Here is a 22653-nt window from a genome sequence, read left to right as displayed (position 1 = left end):
TTGGTGTCAAGGCTCCCTTTGGCATCCTGGTGAAACCTGTGGAATTCTCTTCAGAATAATGTTTTAATAAGTGAAAGAAATGTTAAATTTCTATTAAAGCTAATGAAAATATTTAGTCCCTGTCCAAATTCATCGACCCCCTGAAATTGGACTGTCCATAGATGTCAAGTCAAGAATTCCTGGCTTAGGAGATATGTAAACACATATCCAAATGATAATATTTTATTCCCTTTGCAGTATAGTCTCCTCGGGAGGCCATATAATTATGCCAGTGAGGCTGCCATTATAGAAAATATTTTTTGAATGCTGCTGAAATCCTGAAGGAATATGAGGAGTTCCACAAAAGTTTTGAGAAATAGTGGTATCATTTGAATAAAAACAAATACCCTTTAAAGGCAAACTACTTTGAATGGCTGACACTCTTTGAATTTCTAGTTTATGAAACAGTAACATTATTTTATAGTTATATATCATTCTGTATAACATGAGAAATTCAAAAAGTCTTTGGAATTTCCAGGTCATGACTCCCTAAGACCAATTTGCCTTCTTTTCTGACATGACCTAAGCCATCTCTGTTGGCCAATCCATGGTTAACAATTAGAGTGTCAGTGGATCTGCTCAATAACCTGTTTTCCCCCCAATGATCAGCAAACACATGGGGTCAGTGCCCTTCATTTCACCTTAAGCAGAAAGAGAATTTGGTGGATAGTTTCTCCTTTGGCTAAAAAATCAAATTGCCTGTACTAGAGATCTTAATTATTGCATATTGTATTGTTTGGCAAACAGAATCACCATCGCTGAAGAGTTCTATTAAAATGAATAAATATTATTTATAGAGATTAAGAAATGCAATTATAAAAGTAGTGCCTTACTTATAAGACTGAGTCTTCTGCTGGGCCTTTCTTAATTTTTCATTTTAATCATGAATGCACTCAACTGTTGAAGCTTCTCCTCTTAGTGAAAATCCAATTAATAAGGGCCAAAATTAACATACATTTTCCTAATGTATGATGTTTGGTCTTATAAGAATATTCCATTCCTGTTGTATTATGTAAATAAGTATTTTCTGAACAATATTAATCTGTATAGTCCATCTCTTTGTTTACATAGTATAGAAAGAAAACAAGCTGGAAGGTCAGGAATCCTGGGTTAAAAACTGAAGTGTGATATCCACTACCATCCTAACCATGGACCTTTCAATGTACATTTCAGCCATGGTTTGCTCATTTATAAAATGGGAATAAACATATGTGTACTACTGACTTCTCAGTAATATAGTGAGGAAAGTCCATTATTAAATGCTATACAAATGTGAGTTGTGATTATTGACCATGGCAATGAGAATACCTGGGTCCTACAAGAACACTCTTTTATTAGCAGACAGTTTTATTTTTAATCATCCCAACATAGGTCACAGGGTCATGGATCTGGATCTAGAAGAGATCTTAGCAGCCAACCACTCCTCATTTTAGAAATCAGGAAACTGAAGCCCAGGGAATTAAATGACTTGCCCAAAGTCACAAAGGTAGTAAGTATCAGAGATGGGATTTGAATGCAGGGCCACAGATTCCAAAGCTAATGTCCATTAGTTCCCTAATATGAATTTTTACTGTACTAGGTTTCATATGCAAAAACCCTAATGAAAAAGATAGCAAGGGGGCAGCTAGATGGCACAGTGGATAAAGCACTGGCCCTGGATTCAAAAGAACCTGAGTTCAAATTTGGCCTCAGACATTTGACATTTACTAACTGTGTGACCCTGGGCAAGTCACTTAACCCTTATTGTCTTGCTTAAAAAAAAATAGAAAGAAAAAAAAAGATAGCAAATAAGAAGCTAATAAAAAAAATCAGTATAGATTTTCTCTTTAGCTTACTTTAGCCTTCAAATATTTGATATAGTATTCCCTATGGTGAAAACAAAGGGTGCCAGTAGGGTATAGCATGTCACCACTCATAACTAATATATAAAAATTGAAGTAAAAGATACTGCCAGAGATATATATGACTAAAAGAGCGGGTGATCTGGTCATACATTGAGAATGAGAGACAAAAAATGGACTAAGTAGTACTTTGTTCCCTATGAAACATTAAGAGAGTCAGAGTAGGGGGCAGCTAGATGGCGCAGTAGATAAAGCACTGGCCCTGGATTCAGGAGTACCTGAGTTCAAATCCGACCTCAGACACTTGGCACTTACTAGCTGTGTGACCCTGGGCAAGTCACTTAACCCCCATTGCCCCACCAAAAAAAAAAAAAAAAGAGAGTCAGAGGAATGTCTCCAGAGCACAGGACACAGCCTGTATAAATATTTTATAGAAAGGTATGGATAAGACTAGACAGCATAAATGGAGCTACTATCTCCATAGGGTGAGGGTGATCTCACATTAAAAAAAAAAAAAGGATCAACTATTCATTAAGGCCTCACCTAAAGTAAGCATAAGTAACTTTGTTCACTATTGGCAGCCCAAGCCTGTCATTGGTGACTTCCTCTCCATGCTCTGTGTCTAGCCACAAATGATAAATTTCTGTCAATTACCACTTAACCAACCTTTTTCTTGCTGCAAGATAAGAAATAATACAGGAGTGTTGGCTTCAACAAAATAGTACTAGGCTTTTTGCTAGACAAGCCGAAAATGTTGTCATGAGGAGAAAACCATCAACTAGGTATTCTTAGTTCTGACTCAAAGAATTCATATCTTTTATATGGACAGTGTAACAGTGATAACTAAAAAGGAAAAGTTAGGGTTGGTGAGTTTATTTTAAATTCGTCATATTTACAGCTCACAGTCAGCACTGGTGTGAGTTTCTTGAGAATCTATTGTTTTGATAGATTGGAATAAAAAGATTATAAATTAAAGGACCCAGCTCTTTGCCTCCCTGTACCCCAACTGATTTCCAAGTTACTTGGTTTTAAATTTTGTTGTGAAAAAATTGTTTTGAAATACTCTGTTTTGGTACAGTGAAAGAAGGAAGGGCAGGAGTACTGCAGAACCAACTAAGCTGGGACTCAAAAGACCTGGGTTCCATTCCTCCTCCTGACACCAGCTGTGGAACCTAATCAAACGATTTAGTCATTTAATCTGTTTTGAGCCTCATAGTCCTCAACTCTAAGTGGGGGAAATAGCACTTAGGCTCTCTACCTCACAGGGTGATGAGAGGAAAGTATTTCTGTACTTCTAAGGTAACATGTAATTAGGAGATTTCAAGGGCAGTCATATCGATAGAACTTAAATTGTAAAATTTAATTTTTGATGATAAAATTGAAATACTAGCCATTTACCATGTATTTTTCCCCACTTCAAAAAGAACCCTACTGTCATATTTCCCTAGTTAACAAAATTCACCATCATTTATGCTCATTTGTGTCTAAGTTTGTCACACAAAAGCCATTTAATGGGTCTCATATCTCATTTACACTGAATTTGTTTTTTCTTTACAACTTGGACTTATTGCAGCATGAATTTAGACACAGAAGAGACTTTAAAGATCACCTAGTGAAAAAAAAGTTTTCATTTTGCAAAAGAGGAAACTGAGGCCCAAAAAGGTTAAATACCCTGAAAAGAACCTGGTTTTATAATTAAGAAATAAAAGTGATAATTTTCCATTCTATATTTCTGGCCAATAGGTGGTGCCAGTAATTCCTACATTGTTCTTAATTAAATTTGGAAAAATTATTTCCAAACTGAGCATCTTAAAGTCAAAGAAGTTATTATTATGATTCTAATTATAATTTTGAGTCATTGATTAAGGAAGCAAAAATAGCATTTTGGAGGCACAAGTTCATGGGGTTATCATCCATTAAGAAATGAGCTAACACCCCAAAGCATGCATAGCAGTATTTACTTCCTGCATTTGGTCAAATACCATGGATTCCATATGTGCCTTCATGAGCCTTAAAATGGAACCTGCAACCAAGAGGTCATATATTTCTTTACCAATTCCTTTGCTACTTGTTATGTTACAGTTCCCCCCCCCCCAAATCACTAGGAACATAAGATTACAAACAACATATCTTTTTGTCTTTTTGGGGGGGGGGGATGAGGCAATTGGGGTTAAGTTACTTGCCCAGGGTCACACAGCTAGTAATTGTTAAGTGTCTGAGACCAGATTTGAACTCAGGTCCTCCTGACTCCAGGGCCAGTGTTCTATCCACTGTGCCACCTAGCTGCCCCCACAACATATATTTTTGGAGACAAAGAAAGATTCTTAGAGAAACTAAACTTGACAGAAAATTTCCTGATTTTGGATTTGTACTTTAAATATCATAGTAATAAAATCTGATACATGTACAGGTAATATGGTAATGTGATAATTTCTGTCATAACTCATAGCTCAAAATCTAATGATTCTAGGATATATTTCATTCCAAGTCCTGAACTGAATTCTCCACAGTCAATCTAATTGACTCAGTAAGATTGTATGTTGTTAAAAATCCTAAAATTCAGCTTGATCCTAAAGGTTAGAAGTAGCATTCACAATAATTATTTGCTCTCAGTATATTAAATGTTTTTGTGAACATTTTTTATGTTGATAGTGACAGGATTGGAATTAAGTCTTGGCACAGGGAACTCCCAAGTAAGGTAAGTTTTACTAATTAATAAAAATTATACTTTTTTCCCAGTAGGTCCAAAATCAGATTAAAATGTAAATGCAAAGCATTTAACAAAATAAGTAAAATACAATACAAAACAGAGCATGTTAATTTGTGGTTTTGTAGGAATTCTTTTCTACTTGAGTTTGATAGTAGTGGTCTACACAGCATCTTGGCTACTATCACAGACCCAGTATGTATCAGACACAGGACTTAAATTCAAGTCTTCCTGGTTTTCAATATGTCCTGCTACTTCTCTCCTTTTGATGTGAGTTATTCAAAGTATGCCCTTTGTATTTTAATAATAATACCCCGATGGCTTCATGTTAATAATAATAATAATAATAATAATAAATCAATACTTTATAATACTAACATTTATATAGCACTTAGTACATGCCAGAGACTTTACAATTATAAATTCACTTGATCCCCACAACAATGCCTGTGGTAGGAGCTATTATTTATTATCCCCCTTTTACAGATGAGGAAACCAAGATAAACAGAGGTTAAGTGACTTGCCCAGGATCACACAGCTAGTAAATATTTGAGGGCTGATTTAAACTCAGGTTTTCCTAATTGCAGGCCCAGCGCTTTTTCTGTTGTGCCATTATATGTTATAATAACATATAAAATGAGAGAAATTTAGATTCATTTAAATATATAACTTCAAAAATGAGATGCATCATTCATATTACTTTAGCCAGCTCCCATAACCAATGAAGAAGCTTAATGTTCCTTTGCAAGACAAGTCTCATTGTAGGGGAAGGGGAGGGTCAAACTATTTAACTGTAAAAAAAAAAAAATCCTTTTATCTATTAAATGGACAGGATTACAACTCTAGAGATAAAAAGACATCAATGAAACATAGCCTGGGCAGCTTAGCCAAAATTCATTTTAAATGAAATTTCGAAGCTTTTTTTTTCCCCAGTACTAATCTCTAAGAAATAATATGGAAAAAAAATCAAAGAATATGTCACTGATAAATCACCCAACTTGTAGAGCAATTAAATTTGATAACTAAACTTTGGTAGGATAGAATATCATCCAATGGAAGGAGGAAGGTATTAGAAGTCAAAATCCACATTCTGGGTTAGGACTCTTAATTGCCTCAGTCTCTGTGAGGGAAAAAGACATCCTCTTCTCAATAATTCTCAGGAACTCAGCAGCGAGGTGACAAAGGCTTTATTTTCTTCTCATGAGAAGGAGGCACCCTAGTGTGCAGCTAGTGGGTGCCCCCAAAGGGGGCTCGCAGGCCCTGTTTTATACCCTAGTCCCTAACTCGAATGGACCTTCCCCTTTTTCATCACTGGTGGGGTTACAATCTACATGCAAAAACTAGCTAATCGGAACGCAGTATTCCCACCCCTCTTCCTTGTATGGGCATAACTCAGGAGTGGACCTTATACTTCCTTATATGGACAGAATTCTGGAGAGGACCTAATTGAGACCAGGGCTCCTTGAACCATGTGACCTTGCTAACCTGAGGGGGAGGAGAGGATGAGACCTTTGTCCTACAAACAGGTTAGGGGAAGTATGGCTGACTGTTATATCCACATTGAGAGGAGACAATTACCCATTTCTCATAGTCTCCAACCCTAGATTCTTCCACTGAGACACAATCTACTTCAAAGTTAGTCATATAGATCCTCACTTCCAACATGGGAGGTAAAAAACCAATTTATTAAAAATATTCCAGGGGCAGTTAGGTGGTGCAGTGGATAGAGCACCGGCCCTGGAGTAAGGAAGACCTGAGGTCAAATCCAGCCTCAGACACTTAACACTTATTAGCTGTGTGACCCTGGGCAAGTCACTTAACCCCAATTGCCTCACAAACAAAAACAAAAACAAAATATTTCAACAAGGGATATCATCTCTTCTTTATTAAAAGGAAGACAATTATTTCCACTTAACAAAAATATTTGACATTTTACATACACCTTACTCTCCACCATGTACTTTTCAGTCCAGTGACACTAACCTCTGCAAGGTTCCATGAAAACATTCCCCATGCCTGCAATGCTTTCTTTCCTCATTTGTGCCTATGGGCTTCCTTGGCTTCCCATAAGTCTCAGCTAAAATCCCATCTTTTACCAGAAGCTCTTTTAAATTCTAGGGCCTCCCCCTTCTAATTTTTTTTTTCTATTTTCCTATATGTAGCTTCTTTATACATATGTGTTTACGGGTCTTCCCACCCTCTGCCCCCATTAGAATGGGAACTAGAGGATAGGAACTTTTTTTTTTTTATCCCTAGTGCTTAGCAAAGTGTATGTTACATTGTAGGTGCTTGTTAAATGTATATTAACCTATATCAGATTGCTTATCATCTCATCAAGGGTGGAAGGAAATGAGGGAGGGAGAAAAAGAATTTGGAATGCAAGACTTTTTTAAAAAATGTTTTTAGGAGGAAAATAAAATATAATATAAATATTTATTGACTGAAAGTCCTCAAGTCGGTCAATGGATCAGTCAATAAGCACCTATAATGCCATCTAGAACAGTAGTGTAAAACTCCAATAGAAATGGATCCCTGTGGGCCAGGCCACATACTGACTTGGAAAATCGAATTAACATCACAATTAACATCTGTGTTGTGTTATCTTTTTATTTTATTTTGTTAACCATTTCCCAGTTACTTTTTAATCTAGTTTAGGCCATACTGGGGCAGAAGCTTGACACATCTCATTTAAAACAACAGATATTGGAGGTGATTTTTCCACTAGATTTTGAATGTATCATGTTCTGGGCATTCATAATACTTCAGAGTAATAAAAAACAAAATTAAATTCAAAAAAAAATAAGCACCTATAATGTACCAGTATTAGTGCTGTTATTATTTGTCCATCCTCTCTCTCTCTTTTTTTTTTTTTGTCCTTCATTCTCAAAAAGGACCAGTGACATCAGGAGAGTTATGTCTTGACTTGCAAGAAAATTGGATTTAAGTGAGGCAGAGCTGTGCAAAGTTACCAGCCTCACTCCCTCCTCTAGGGTCATCTGAGTCCAATAGCAAGACACAGGTCAGGACAACTAGAGATAACCCCAGATATAGTGGGAGACCTTGGCCTTTTTAAGCTAAGGTCTTTTCCAGGTCTCAGTTTGTCTAAGGCAAAACCCATTCAGTGATTTAGGGATAGCTAAGAAATGAAAGCAAGATGGCCTAGTTTGCCTACTCCAAGAAAAAAAAAATCAAACTGGGAGGGGAAAATCCTTAGGTTTTCCAGCCAGAACAGACAAAAAAATTGCTATTCACACTTACTCAGAGCCATCCAAACCCAAACAATCACCAAGTGAGTCTTGGTCTATGAGCTATTATTGGTCCATCAGTGAGAGCCAGGGTGATTTGAGTCCAAGATATAGTCTAGTTAGCTCCATTTGAATTCCGATGGCCTGGTTTTCCAGAGCTCTGTTTCATGAAATCATATTTGAAACTACATGAGACAAAAGAGTGGATTCTCCCAGTTTTTTTTTTAAGAGAATAAGTAGGGAAGAGGGGAAAAAATCTAGCCCCCAAGCCCCAAGATATCTATATTTTAAACGTTTCATCAATGAAAATTTATATCCCTTTGGGCAGAGCACTCACAGAAAGAAGGGAAAGAGTGAGGGATGGAGGGAGAAAAGGTGAAAAGAAATGGAGATACAAAAGAAAGCTTAAAGATTTTCTGCCCTCAAGGAGTTCATATTATAATGGGGAAGACAGGCATGAAAACAAGTATATGTAGGATATAAACTGAGTAAACAGAAAGTAATCTCATGCATTAGCATCTGATCAACCAGGAAAGGCTTCCTATAGAAAGTGGGATTTGATCTGAGTCTTGATAAAAGCCAAATAAACCAAGAGGTAGAGATGGGGAGAGAGAATATTCCAGGAACAGGGTGGGGGAGAGCAAGGACAAAGGCACAGAAATGGGAGATGGAATATCATATTCAGGGAACAGCAAATAGGCCACTGTAGCTAGATTGTAGCCAATATGTAGAAGAGCAAAGAGGCAGCTTGGTGGAGCCATGGTGCATAGAGTGCTGGGCCTAGGCTGAGAAAGACTTCTTTTCCTGAGTTCAAATCTGACCTCAGACACTTACTAGCTGTGTGACTCTGGGAAAGTCATGTAATCCTATTTGCCTCCGTTTCCGCATCTGGAAAAGGAACTGGCAAACCACTCCAGTATCTTTTTGTTTGTTTGTTTTTGTGAGGCAATTGGGGTTAAGTGACTTTCCCAGGGTCACACAGCTAGTAAATGTCAAGTGTCTGAGGCTGGATTTGAACTCACGTCTTCCTGAATCCATGGCCGATGCTCTATCCACTGTGCCACCTAGCTGCCACCACTCCAGTATCTTTGCCAAATAGGGTCATAAAAAGTCAGACATGACTGAACAATAACAACAAAATGTAAGAAGTCTAGAAAGGCAAAGAGGGACCAGGTTATGAAGAGATTTAAATGCAAAACAAGGAACTTAAAATTTGTTCTTTGAGATAAAAGGAAGCTACTGGGTTTTACTGATATGGGGTAATATGGTCAGACCTACACTTCAGGAAAATGACTTTGTCAGGTGAGTGAAAGATGGCAAGAGTCCTGAGGCAGGGAAACCAATTAGAAAAATATAACAATAATGCAAGTGAGAGGTGAGCATAGAGGTAGAATGAGCTGAGATCTATATGACACAATTTGGCAATAAATTGGACATATGAGGTGAGTGAGAATGAGGAGTTAAGAATGACAGTGAGGTTGCAAGGTGACATGCAAGAATTCTCTAGCTTAGACTACATATCTTTTTGCATTCCCACTATTTTCAGAGTTCTAAGGGCAGGAAGTCAGTCTTTCACTCAATAATATTGACAAATAACCTAGTGGCTAAAGAGACAGGTGTGAGGACAGAGACAAGATGCCAGAGGAAGTGGATGCTATCCTTTCCTCTGTAGGACTAATATCCAATGGAAGAAAGAGACTAAACAAATACACAGTCACTTATTCAAACATTAATTAAGTGACGACTGTGTACTTGACACTGTGCTAGGTTCTGGAAGAGATACAAAGGCACTGGGGGTTAAGGTGGGGCATTAGATTTAATTTTTGCTCAAGAGCTTTAACTCAAGAGATGATTGCCACAATGTTTTAAAAAGGGAAATTACATATTATAGGAATTTTTGGAGCATATAATTCTTACAGCTCTGCCTAAAATCTATTTGAAGCAGAGGACAAAGGTCAGGGGCCATCCCAGAGTCTGAGAGAGAAAATGATTCCTTTATGAGTTTTATTCAGGAATAGAGCGATGGAAATGGAAAATCAAATAGCAAGTTAATTAACCAATATCAGGAGATGTGATGACAGTCTACAATCAAAGAATGAAGAAAGAGACGTCAGAAGTGAATTGCGGGGAAGCTAGGTGGCACAGTGGATAAAGCACTGGCCTTGGATTCAGGAGGACCTGAGTTCAAATCCAACCTCAGACACTTGACACTACTAGCTGTGTGACCCTGGGCAAGTCACTTAACCCTCACTGCCCTGCAAAAAAAAAAAAGAAGAAGAAGTGAATTGCACAGCATGGCGAAGAAGATGCTTTGGATTTAGAGTCTGATGGCCTAGGTTCAAATTTTGTCTTTGCCACATTCTATATGACTTTGGGAAAAATCACTTAGCCTTACTAGACCTCAGCTCCCTTGACTGTAAAATGAAGGCAATGAACTAGATGGCCTCAGAGGTCCTATCTATTTCTAAATCTATAATACAATGATCTAAGATCAAGAAATGCGGGAGAGTGAGAGAGAATCTGCTTTTAGTAGGAAGAGGATTATGGGAATGGAGAGGGAAAGACAGAACAGATGCCTTCATTCACATAATCTGTCAGTTTCTGTTTCCATTGACCTCTACATCTCTTTCTGTCTTTCTCTCTCTGAATGTCTGTCTCTTTTCTCTGTGTGTCTGTGTCTGTCTGTCTCTCTCCACCCTACCCCAAATGAGTTTTGCTTTGATGTCAAACAGAGCTATCCCTATACACAGTGTGATATGGGAATGGAGAAAAGATGAGATAAATTTGTCAGGGCTGAAGATGTGTAGTACATAGATAAGATAAGATAGAAAGACATACAGATGGCTAAACAGACATGAAAGAGAGAAACAGAGTGAGCGGCTATTAAGGGCTTACTACACACACACCAGAAATCAATAAACAATAACTCAATGGGCCTATCCCTGTCCTCTATGCAGAAACTCCCTTGATAGATGCAGATCATAAAGTACTAAGGCATTCTAGTCCTGGGCAATTCTTATTTAGGTCTTTTGGGAATCTTCTGTAAAGTATCTACTCGACACACTAGGACATTCTTCTAGTTCCTTTAATATTTTGTGGTGAGCATTACAACACTATACTGGGGCATAATTCACATCCTGGCAACAGCTAGATGCTCACAAAGGAAACAATGCTCTTGAGGAAAAAGAGGTAGAAAAACACAGAGCTGGGGAATGAGTTTTGGGACATATCTATAGCCAATGAGTGGAGGAGATGATGAGAAATCATCAGTAAAGACACAGAAGAATTGGCTGGAAATATAAGGCCTGGGGGTGCGGAGGGTGGGGAGAAGAAACACAACCCAAGGGTCTGTTCTATCCTTGAAACTAATATGTGTACAAAAGAGAGGGGGAAAGGTGATTAAAAGCAGCAAAAAGCTTTAGAGGAAAAAGGCAAAACAGGTTGGTACTCTCAGAATTAGTGATTAAGTGAGAGAAGAAACTTTTGAGTTCCGTAACTTGTGTTTGTTTGTTTCACATCAAATCTGTGATTTCCTTTCATAGGGATTTTCAGGTGAAGAAGCTCCATCTACTGATTCCGATTAGAACAAGCTTTGCAGTTTAGAGCAAAGCTTCATAAACTTTTTTCCATTCACAACCCCTTTTCGCCCAAGAAATGTTTATGTGCCCCCAGATATATAGGTATATAAAAGAGGTATTACTGTTGCCAAATTTTTCTCGACCCCCACATTCAGCCCTACAACCCCAGATGGGGTTGTGACCCATGGTCTAAGAAGCTTTGATATAGAGTATTAGAGCTGCTTGGGGCACTGGTAGGGTAAATGGCTTGCCCAGAGTAATGCTGCTGCTGTTGTTTGTCCTTTGTTTTCCCAAAGGACCAATGACATCACAGAGTGATGTCTTGTGCATTCATGGGATTTAAGTGAGGCAAAGTTGCACAAAGTCATCAACCTCACTCTCTCTTCCAAAGTCATGGAAGCCAAATGTCAGGACAAAAGTCAAGATGACTGGCGATGGCCCAGGATGCAGTGGGTGACCTTGGCATCTTTAATGTCTGACCAAGATCTAAGTGCTCCACAGAGCCTGCTTCAGCTGCTTTCATGACCACTGGAAAAAAATTATTCTCTTCTACCCACTCCACTGGTCTACACATGGTTCAGGTACATATCCCCTTAACTGAGAGAAAGGATTATTTCTCATATTAATAGCCAATTATTAAAACTGCGGAGACCCAATTTTTTTCCTGTCCTATTTCCTTGTCCAATCTCTCAAGGACAGGGCTTATGGAGAATTGCACTAATGGTCTTCTCATTCTGGGTATTGCCACTCCACCCAACTGGCTTTCTTTGTCTAGATTGCCCAAGACTAGGTAGTCTGGGTATAAGAATAGTCTCTGTCCAAGAATGACATGTCACTCTCATCCCCTCATTGGAACGAGCTTACTTCTCTTTGTAAAGTTCACCTCTCATTAACTGTTAACTAATCAGAATTGATTGATACCCTCAGGAACACACCTCTTCCAAAAGGGCATATAAGCCATGATCCTGCCACCATGCTTGTCTTTGGTTTAAGAGAGGGACACCCAAATGACCATCTTTTTATTAAAATAATTGCATTAGGGGGCAGCTAGGTGGCGCAGTGGATAAAGCACAGGCCCTGGATTCAGGAGTACCTGAGTTCAAATCTGGCCTCAGACACTTGACACTAGCTGTGTGACCCTGTGCAAGTCACTTAAACTTCATTGCCTGGAAAAAAAATTGCATTATTAATAAGTGATTAAATTACCCAGAAATTGTGTCTCTTAAACCTTTTTAAATGCCACATAACTCACTAATGGGTTTGAGGTCCCATCAATTACCCTCAACTTTGTTTAGCCCATCTGTCAAGACAGTTTTGCCACAGTGTGGCCACTGTGCATGCTATAGCTTTTTGGAGCCGCAGGTGAGAGTTAAGTGCCAGGTAGACACCAAAGGTTGAAGAGTGGTTTTGAAATGGGCCTTTACAGTCCTCCCTGCACCTCCAATTTGTCACAGTTGAGACATGAAGCCAGGCTTTAGTGACTCTGAGGTCAGCTCTTTTTCTATTATACAGAGCTACATCTCCACTTCTTTTATTAACAGGCAAATGGTGATGCCAATAACACGAATAAGAAAATTAGGAACAAAGAAAATAATTTTGAAAGTAAGTCAGGGGGCAGCTAGATGGCGCAGTGGATAAAACACCAGCCCTGGATTCAGGAGGATCTGATACTTGACACTTACTAGCTGTGTGACCCTGGGCAAGTCACTTAACCCTCATTGCCTGCCCCCCCCCCCAAAAAAAGAGTAAGTCGGGGAATGCTAGTGGAAAACCTTTGTTCTCACTCAAAGGAATCGTGTCACCAGGTTTAGTAAGCCTCTTGTCTTGGTCTATTGCCTCACCTGCAAAGGGTGAGGGTGGTACTAAATGATCTGTACCATTTTTATAGGTCTAAAGCCAATGAACTCCAACCATCTCATTTTATAAATGATCAGGGCCCCAAGAGGTGGAGTTTGCATAGAGAGTAAGAAGGATTTGAAGGAAAGTAGGTTCTATAGTTCCAAATGTCCTGACCACTATATTCTTCCATCTCCAGCTGGAAAGGACCTCCCAAAGAACCAGCTTAAAGAAGTGGCAGAAGGAAACAGAGACAAGCAAGATGGTTTAGAAAGGAAGGTGATGAATTGATTGTATGTATGCATTTAGACATGGATGTGTATTCATACAGTGTAAATATAGCCTATGTTATTAACATATATTTAAAAGAAGCTGCATGTAAAGCTTTATAGTTTCACATATGATGTTATTTCCGTTTCACACTCCATATGAAAATATCCTCTTTTGTTGAGGGGGCAGGGTTTTTGTGAAGTTCAGGGGAATTTTTTTTCAAATTCCAGATTTTTCATAGTATCAACATAGGAAATATTTACCATGTTTTCTCTGTCTTCCAAAAAAAGTGGCAATAGATCTAGATCATCTGATAATGTATCATCAACTTTCTTTAAGTCATACATTTACTCTCTTTGGATTTTCCATTTCATGTGCAATCATTTTTTTTATTGTACTATTTTAAAAATACTTGTTTTATTCCACAAATTAAAAGTAAAATAATAAAAAAAGAATTTCTGGCATAAAATCATAAAAAACTTCCTGTTAAAAAAGAATGACTGACTAAATAACATTCTAAAATTTTACAATATACAAAACTATAATAGAACTGATAACTGTTTTCACTAGTTCTTTTTTCAATAGTCCCTTCCTACTTCCCTCAAGGATGTTCAATAGCAGGTGCCCAGAGTCTTGCTCGTGATTGTTCTCAAGAGTGTGTTGCGTTCTAGTTTAAACTATATGATTGACATCAGTACTAGGTCAAATCATGGCTTCCTCCCTATCTCTTGGGAGAGGGAGGAGGTAACTGACCTCACCATTGAGAATAGTCTGGAATGTTGTTTATAGCAGTCAAATGAACTACATGAAGACACTTCAAGCTTTAACTAAATTAAGTCCCAGTGAAAAGCCATTTCTATCTTCATTTACTCTTTCATTCGATAATGGTGTAGTATAGCATGGTAGAAAATGTACTGGACTTGAATTCAGATCATCTGAGTTTCCCGCTCTGACTAGACCATTTACTTGCTGCATGATCTTGGGTAAAGGATGCAAGTTCTTTGAGACTTGGTTTGCTCATCTGTCAGATGGCTATAAAAAATGTTCATACTCTGTAGCTCACAGGACAGTAATGAAGATGAAATGAGAGAGTGTAAGTGTACTTGGTGCTTCGTTGATTTAAAACACTAAATGGATGGAAACATTGTTATTTAAGACAATGGTCCCATAAGGTAAACATTCGCCCCTAAAGTCCTCCTCTGATATCTCATTACATCATTGAGATTACCTTGAGTCAGTTGAGTATAATTTCTAGCAGATCCTGCCAAGCTGCAAAAAATATTTCAAATATATTTCCTTAATTGTGCGTGTTGTCTGAGGACCAACCTGTGTAAATGCAGTAACACATCATCAGGCTGGTTTTAGAGTGATGAACTTTTTTGTTTTGTTTTGTTTTTTTCTTCCAGGTACATACAGAAAGAGTGTGTCTGAAGGAAAGGCCAGTACCAATGACACTGCAAATCACTGAAGTGTTGAAGAGAAACAGAGAACTGGGAGTCTGGTACTATATAGTTCAAATTTCATTTCTTCTTCTTTTTATTTATTTATTTATCTATCTATTTATTTATTTTTTTTTAGTGAGGCAATTGGGGTTAAGTGACTTGCCCAGGGTCACACAGCTAGTAAGTGTTAGATGTCTGAGGCCGGATTTGAACTCAGGTACTCCTGACTCCAGGGCCGGTGCTCTATCCACTGCGCCACCTAGCTGCCCCTCTTCTTTTTTTTTGCAAGGCAATCAGGGTTAAGTAACTTGCCCAGAGTCACATAGCTTCTAAGTAACAAGTGTCTGAGGTAAAATTTGAATTCAGAGCCCCCTGACTCCAGAACCACTGTTTTATCCACTGTGCCACCTACCTGCCCCTTCATTTCTTCTTATAATTGGTAAGAATTCAAGTCATTCACTCAAGAAATCTGAGTATACATGTTGGCTTAGAATTCTGAGCTGTGTGAGCCCTGCTAAAGTCATTTCAGCTCTCTGTAACTCAAATTGTTCATAATTGGTAAATGGGGTAACAACATGTGAAGCACCCACCCCAAAGAGTTGTTGAGATAAATATTTAGTAAGCACCTACAACGTGTCAGGCTTTTTGTAAATATTCGAGTTCTCTAGAAAGCTAAGTCATTGTTATTAACAATTTGCTTTTCTGATGGATTTCTAGACTGCTAAATCAAGGGTATACTTTAGATTCCATTTACATAAATGTTAACAAAACATATAAGAAAGTCTTATCTCCATAGACAAGATGGAAAGATGTAGGCTAGATAGGGTAAACTGAAATTGTCTAAATGACTAGACAAAAATGGCTCAATATCAAGCTGGAGAGATGTTTCTGCTTGAGTGTCCCAGGGATCTAACCTTGTATCTGAGCTACTTAACATGATTATAAATGACTTGGATGAAGCTACAGATGGAATGCTTATTAAATTTGCTCGGAGGGATTGTTAATATGTTGGATGAGAGTCGGTATCTAAAAAGATCTTCACAGGTGAGAATGATTGGCCAAGCAGAAAATTCCAAATTCAGTGTTTTATTTTCTTTTTCCCACTGTAGTAGGGACTAGTGAGTTAGGTCTATTCTACCTGGGTTTCTTCATATGATGTGTCCATCAATCTGCTGATATACTCTGCCTTCCCAAAGATGGAAAAGTCCTTCTATTAGAATAAACATTAATCTCCCTCTTGTCACATCTTGACAAATCTGGTATCTTCAACTGTAATAAGAAAGCTTTGCTGGCAACCAAAAATAGGCAATAATGACAGATTTCAGTTTGAAACATCAATTTCCACACAATAGCTATGGACCCAAGTCTATTTCTCATTTAGTTCTTAGCTATATTCATTTAGATCTCTTAAGCCCATGGACAAGATCAAGACGTTTTGTCTCCTTTCATAGATTTTGAAATAATTTGGCTGAGATTTAGGAAATATGTAGATAGTGTTATCACTAAAATTTAATAATGTTTTTTAGATATAATTATAGCTGGAAGGCCAAGAGTCAGTAGTTGGAATATATACCTAACACTTTTAGCAAGAACAACACATGGGTTAAAAAAACCCAACCAAACTCCAGGCATTTGCTTGCAGCATAAACTCACCTGCATTGGAGCCTGTCAAATTATAGCGGGCGTTAAGTTTCTTGATGATATTTTCATGGATTTGATACCATTCGCTCTCTGTGTTGCACCTATAGAAACATTGAAACTCTGTTAAGTCTTGATGCATGACAGCAAGCAATGTTTTTAATAGTTTATCTGACCTTCCTGATATATAGCATCTGTAATAGGACCTGATGATAAAATCTTCCTTTTTGTTTGCTCAGTGAGACAAAGCCTATATCAGATTCTACCATAGTGTTCACAATAACTGTTCTGAGATAAGCAGGACCTCCACATTATCCCTTGGTGTACTTTCAATCCAGGAAACTTCTCCTACAAACTGAGTCAACAAAAGAAAAATCCAGAATGAATATCGGCTACTGCAACACTATCTATACCAGTGGTTCTCAAAGCTTTATCTGATGATTCGGAGGATTCCAGAGGTAAAAAATTATTTTCATAATAATATTAAGGCATTTTAATTTTAATAGGGTAAAATCAATAGATAAAACCTGTATAAATAAAAACTTTGGTTGGAAGGGTCCTCAAGAATTTTTAAGAGTGTATAGGGATGGGGCAGTTAGGTGGCGCTGTAGATAGAGCACCAACCCTGGAGTCAGGAGGACCCAAGTTCAAATCCAGCCTCAGACATTTGATACTTACTAGCTGTGTGACCCTGGGCAAGTCACTTAACCCCAATTGCGTCACCAAAAATAAATAAATAAATAAATAAACAAAGCTTATTAAAAAAAAAAAGAGTGTATAGGAGTCTCAAGAACAAAAAGTTCCCCAATCACTGGTCTATACTGAAGTCAGTGGTCATGATAGGTTTCTGCAACAATAAAAATTAGGCTGGATATCAACCTGTAATCACAACCTTCAACGCTAATGTATTCAGGATTTACCAAAGGGTATTGAACTTTTATACAGAGCATAATTCAGCTCAGAAAATGTTTCCTAGATTAAGTAAATCTTAACTACTTGGGCACACTGGGGCCTATCTTCATCTTTTTTTATTACAATTACTTCCTTAGTTAGTGGTTTCATTCAGCTCATCCTCTCTTGCCCTTACATGTATTTCTAAATATGTTGCCACCTTGTATTAGCCACTAACATTTCTCTCCATGATCTGACAAAAAGGCAGCTTCACTGATTAAGATGAACTAGAGTAAAAAAACCTTATTCTCCTGTTGTATTTTTTCCAGAGTCCTGAATCTGAAACTGTTGGTTTATATTTTACCTATTTTGCCATTCATGGGTACTTTCATGATGGACATAATCTGTCACACATATAACTTTCTTAACAGTGGAGCAATAACTAGACCTTTTCAACTTTGATAGAAAAAAAAAGCTGAAATCAAATAAAATCATTCTATGTGATCAACAGTAGGAAACAAAATTACCTTTCAGAAGAATTTGTATGTATTTTTTTTTGTTTTTGTTTTTAAATTTTTCTTCCTTCTTTTACCTCAGTGGGTAAGGAGAAAAGATGACTGGTATCTTACCAGATACCTAAGCAATATCAATGTTCAAGTGTTTTCTTAACCAACAAAACCCAAAATGAAACTAAAGCTTCTAAAAAGTCTGTGGCCAGAACATTTTGGCTCATACACCAGAGCTTCAAAAAATTCCTTAATGTTGTGTTTGAGCTCCAGAGTGGCATGGGATTTGGCAGCTCCTAACTCCTAGACTGCCATCAGATTTGGTGTCAGCTAAAAAGGATAACTCTGACTCTGTCTCCCTCCCTCTCCCTCTCACTGTAATTCTAATAAACATGTGCCTTGTATTTAAAAAAAAAAACAAAAAACTAAGTTCCTATTCTCTTTTGTCTATGATTTCACCCTACTTAACAGCTCTTTTCATAAAGACCATACATAGCCAATATTCCTGAGGCTTCTCCATACTCCCTGGGATTACCCACTACTCACTTAATGACAAGTAAAACGCAATATTAAAATGTATACACCAGAGAGGTAGTGGGCTACATAGGCAATGCAGGAATTCATGGCTTTTACTCTGCTTTTCATAGGATCAAAGAAAATATTCTTAGCTGCCTCTCCCTCAGTTTTCCCCTAAGCAGAATGGATTTAACACATACTACCTACACTTTCAAATAAAGCTGTGAGTTCTGATGACATGTTTGCTGAGAATTTCAGTTCCTTAAAAGGGCAATATCAAAAAGTAATGCTTGTGTTTTATTATTAGGGATCCAGGCAAGATAGGACCTGCAAACATATTACTTGGTTCTAACATGTTTCAGAGTGAATCGTCTTTGAAAGAGACAATGATCATGAATTTTTTTGAGTGTTAATTTACTTTTTTTCTTTTCTTTCTTTCTTTCTTTTTTTTTTTTTTTTGCTGGGCAATGGGGGTTAAGTGACTTGCCCAGGGTCACACAGCGAGCAAATGTCAAGTGTCTGAGGCCGGACCTGAACTCAGGTACTCCTGAATCCAGGGCTGGTGCTCTATCTACTGTGCCACCTAGCTGCCCCAATGATCATGAGTTTTAGCCCTATTATGGAATGACTTTTATGGGACTCTGGACAAGACATTTAACTCCTCATTGTTTTAGGAAATTCTCTAAAACTTTAAGTTGCAATAAGGTGCCCACCTGCATTAATAGAGGAAGTCTTCTCATTAAGGAGTTCCCTATGAAATCACAGGTCAACTTTTTAGTCCTGTACTTAGGGAAAGACAAAAACCAATATGGTAGAATAGATAGAAGGGGTTGGTCTTAGAGTTGGAAAGGTCTAGATTCATGTCCTGTCTTTGACACATCTATATGACCATGGACAAATTCCTTTAATACTATGGCACAAGTAACTCTCTAAGACTATAAATTTCAAAAGAATCATTCATCTGCATCACATAGGGGAGTACCTGATAACACTGGTGAAATCATAGGTCTGAAGAAAGATAAACAAAAAAGGACTGGCACGCTCCAAAAACATAAAACAGTTATTAATTTTTACCAAGTATTTATGTATTTCAAAACAAGGTCAAAGGTTTTCTTCATTCTTACTTATGGGATAGTTACTTCTCCTTGCTTAAAGACCTCACTCTACCTGCCAATGGGTAAACTGCAACACTGGTGAAATGGAGAACCAAAAGATTATGGATAACAATAGGAAATCCATCAATGTCAGGGGAGGGGAGAGGAGTGTTAATCTTATACAATAATCTTACACAAATGACACATAAATGATATGTATCAAATAAACTAAGGTATTTATTAGAACAAACTGGTATAATTTATGGCAGGCATAGATGGGTTTCAAGAGTTGAATTAGTCTTATACAAAATTACTAATAGGGAAATGTTTTACATAACTACACATATATAACCTATATTTGATTACTTAACACCACAGGGAGAGGGTAGGGGAGGGAGAGAAGGTGGGATAGAATGTTTAACTTGGAACAGGCTTATCTCCAGAAGTTTGGCCACCAGCTACTTAAATTTATTAGACACTACAATTCCTAGAGGTAGTCTAAAAGAGGAGTTTACTTAGCCTCTTTTGTATTAGGGGATTTTTTTTTTTGGTACTTTGATGAAATCTATGGAGCCTTTCATGTTTTTAAAGGAATAAAATACAATACATGGGATTACAAAGGAAACCAATTATAATGAAATACAATTATATTTTTTAGAAAAATTCATAGATTCCAGCTTAAGAATCTCTGGTCTAAAATATAGAAAGGTTGGTATCTGCATTGGTAAAGTGATAACTCATACCAATAAAATCCCAAATCTCTGAAATATTGCAGTATTGATTTTGGCTTTGTCTTCACATGTTCTCCTAGAAATATTCAGTTTGGTCATTATAATGTTTCCACAAAAAAGAGAAAGGCCCCTTTTTCTTAGAAAATTAAAAGAACATACCAACAACCAAAATTCACATTTAATGCAAACTTAGCTATAAAATGCATTGTGTATTTTGGGGATGGGGAGATGACATATATCAAATGGATCACTTTATTAATTCTCATTTATTGTTCAGGGTGGGCTTCCCAATATATTTTGTGTGACTGTTTTAGCCCACTTCAAGATTCAAGAGGCTCCTAATATGTGAAACTTCAATTTTATGAACGAAGTAAAACATGGTTTCAAATCCTTATGTAATTTAGGACTTAGGTGACCGAGACATAGATGTGTGTATGGGAATCTAACACACACATATACACAATATATATCACACACACACATATATTTTCCTATTATTATTGGTGGTGATGATGTAGCTGTGGTGGTGGTGGTAGTTGTTTACAAAGCCCATTACATACGTTAATTATCTGACTAGAGCTTCACAACCCACCCCCCCCTCCCATTTTACAGATAGAGAAGCTGGGGCCCAAAGAGATTAAGTGACTAATTCATGGTCAGAAAGCTAAAAGATAGCAAAAGGTGTGATTCAAACCCAAATTTTCTGATTCCATCAGGTAATCTATCAACCACCCATACCAAGCTCTTTACTTATTTGGGAGCCCCAGATGGAACAAAAACTATTTGCAATATTTTTGCTTGTTATTCTCATTTTCCTAGAAACTACTGCCATGTATTTTACAGAAAGCAGATAAGGGAATCCTGCAGAGCTCTGATTAAAGTTGTTATATAAATTAATACTGCAGCATAGTTGGGTACTCTTTTGGTAAGGAAGGCCTTCTTAACCCGTTGTCCACAATGTATTTAATATTTTGATAACTGCATTAAATGCATTTCAGTATGATCATTTCCCAATATTTCTTACGAATCAGCATGGGAAGTTTGATCTGCTTTGTTTCTGACCTGGGTGGGTTTATCTCTTTTAGATAACTTTGTGGCCCCCACACACCTGGAGGTTTGCCATATTAATGCTGAACTTAGTGCAGATGGTCAATCAGCTTGCCACTGCCGCTCAGAATTTCAGAGCTCAAGATATCCATCCATCAGCTTGTAGCTAGGATTATAGGCATGCACCATCGTGCCCAACTATCTAATTTTCATTCTTTCAGAATTTATCAACTGATGTTCAGGAAAGTGGCCTAGGAAAAAAAATGAGAGAAGCCTTCTCAGAATTTTAAACCTATAGTAGAAAAGTTGAAAAGTGGATAATCTATATGCATATTAATTGAGAACTTAATAATCTATCATTTGAGAATTACAGTGAGTGGCAGTGAACAAGCTTATCCACACAACACTGCAAATGTTGAATTTCTCAGGATGGACCTGTGCAACCACATTTTATATCCTATCACCCATAGCTAATACTAGGAAGAATAGTAGAACTCCCATTCGGTATCCCAGTGGGAGTGGATATAAGTGGTCTCACCATCTTTTCCCCAAATACAAATGCCTAAACATTTCTTACATGTATACTTTCAAGATGAGGTCATCCTTGGTCTCTCCAGTCAGCAGGTCAGCAATACTGAGGACTGCACAGCCAAAGGGCCGCCGATACTGTACACTGCACGAATTTCTTCTTTCTCCAGCCCCCATTCGACCTGTCCAGTAAAACAATGACAGGATATAGCCACTTGACTGGAGACATCCTCAGGAATCATGCCCAACTACATGGCAGTTTGGAAGTAACTTAATGTTGTGATGAAAGAAGTATTGGAAACCTGAGTTCTAGTCCTACCTCTTAGACTAAGTAGCTGAGGGACCCTGGATTTGTCACCTAATCTCTCTGGTGCTGAATTTCTCATCTGTAAAATGAGAGGATTAGACAAGATAATTTCTAAGGACCCTTAGCACTCTAATTCCATATAAGCTCATGGGGTGTTCTTCAGTCATTTTTGCCCCTTCATCTAGACCTGCAATAAAGTAAAAGAGAAACACAACTTTCACAGTATTTTGAAGATCCTCAAAGGAGAAGCATTTATAAGATGTTCCTGTCACTGCCTCACAAAAAAAGTGATAAAGCATCACTCTCCTGGCTTAACAACATGTGGATATTGAAGAACTCAATTTTAGGCCTTCCCTTCTGGCTCTGGGAGTACTGGCTCTCTCTCACATACCACAACACTGCTACAATTACAGTACTTAATTGACTAGTGCTGTCAA

General features: G+C 37.7%; 1 protein-coding gene across 7 annotated transcripts in view; it reads right to left on the bottom strand.

Annotated features, from left to right (window-relative positions):
• DOCK4 (dedicator of cytokinesis 4) overlaps positions 1 to 22653 on the bottom strand; it is a 572917-nt gene that overhangs the window by 230895 nt on the left and 319369 nt on the right. For all 7 annotated transcript variants that reach the window (XM_043965823.1, XM_043965817.1, XM_043965820.1 and 4 more), the window contains 2 exons: positions 21959 to 22091; positions 16612 to 16700 (listed from right to left, as the gene is read on the bottom strand). In XM_043965823.1, the coding sequence (XP_043821758.1) occupies positions 16612 to 16700; positions 21959 to 22091 (222 nt within the window). The remainder of the gene's footprint in view (positions 1 to 16611; positions 16701 to 21958; positions 22092 to 22653) is intronic.

Source organism: Dromiciops gliroides, chromosome 5 (genome assembly GCF_019393635.1).
Source record: "Dromiciops gliroides isolate mDroGli1 chromosome 5, mDroGli1.pri, whole genome shotgun sequence".
Taxonomy (NCBI): Eukaryota; Metazoa; Chordata; class Mammalia; order Microbiotheria; family Microbiotheriidae; genus Dromiciops; species Dromiciops gliroides.
The sequence above is the reverse complement of the archived record's forward strand: the minus strand, read 5'-3'. Positions and strand labels throughout refer to the sequence as shown.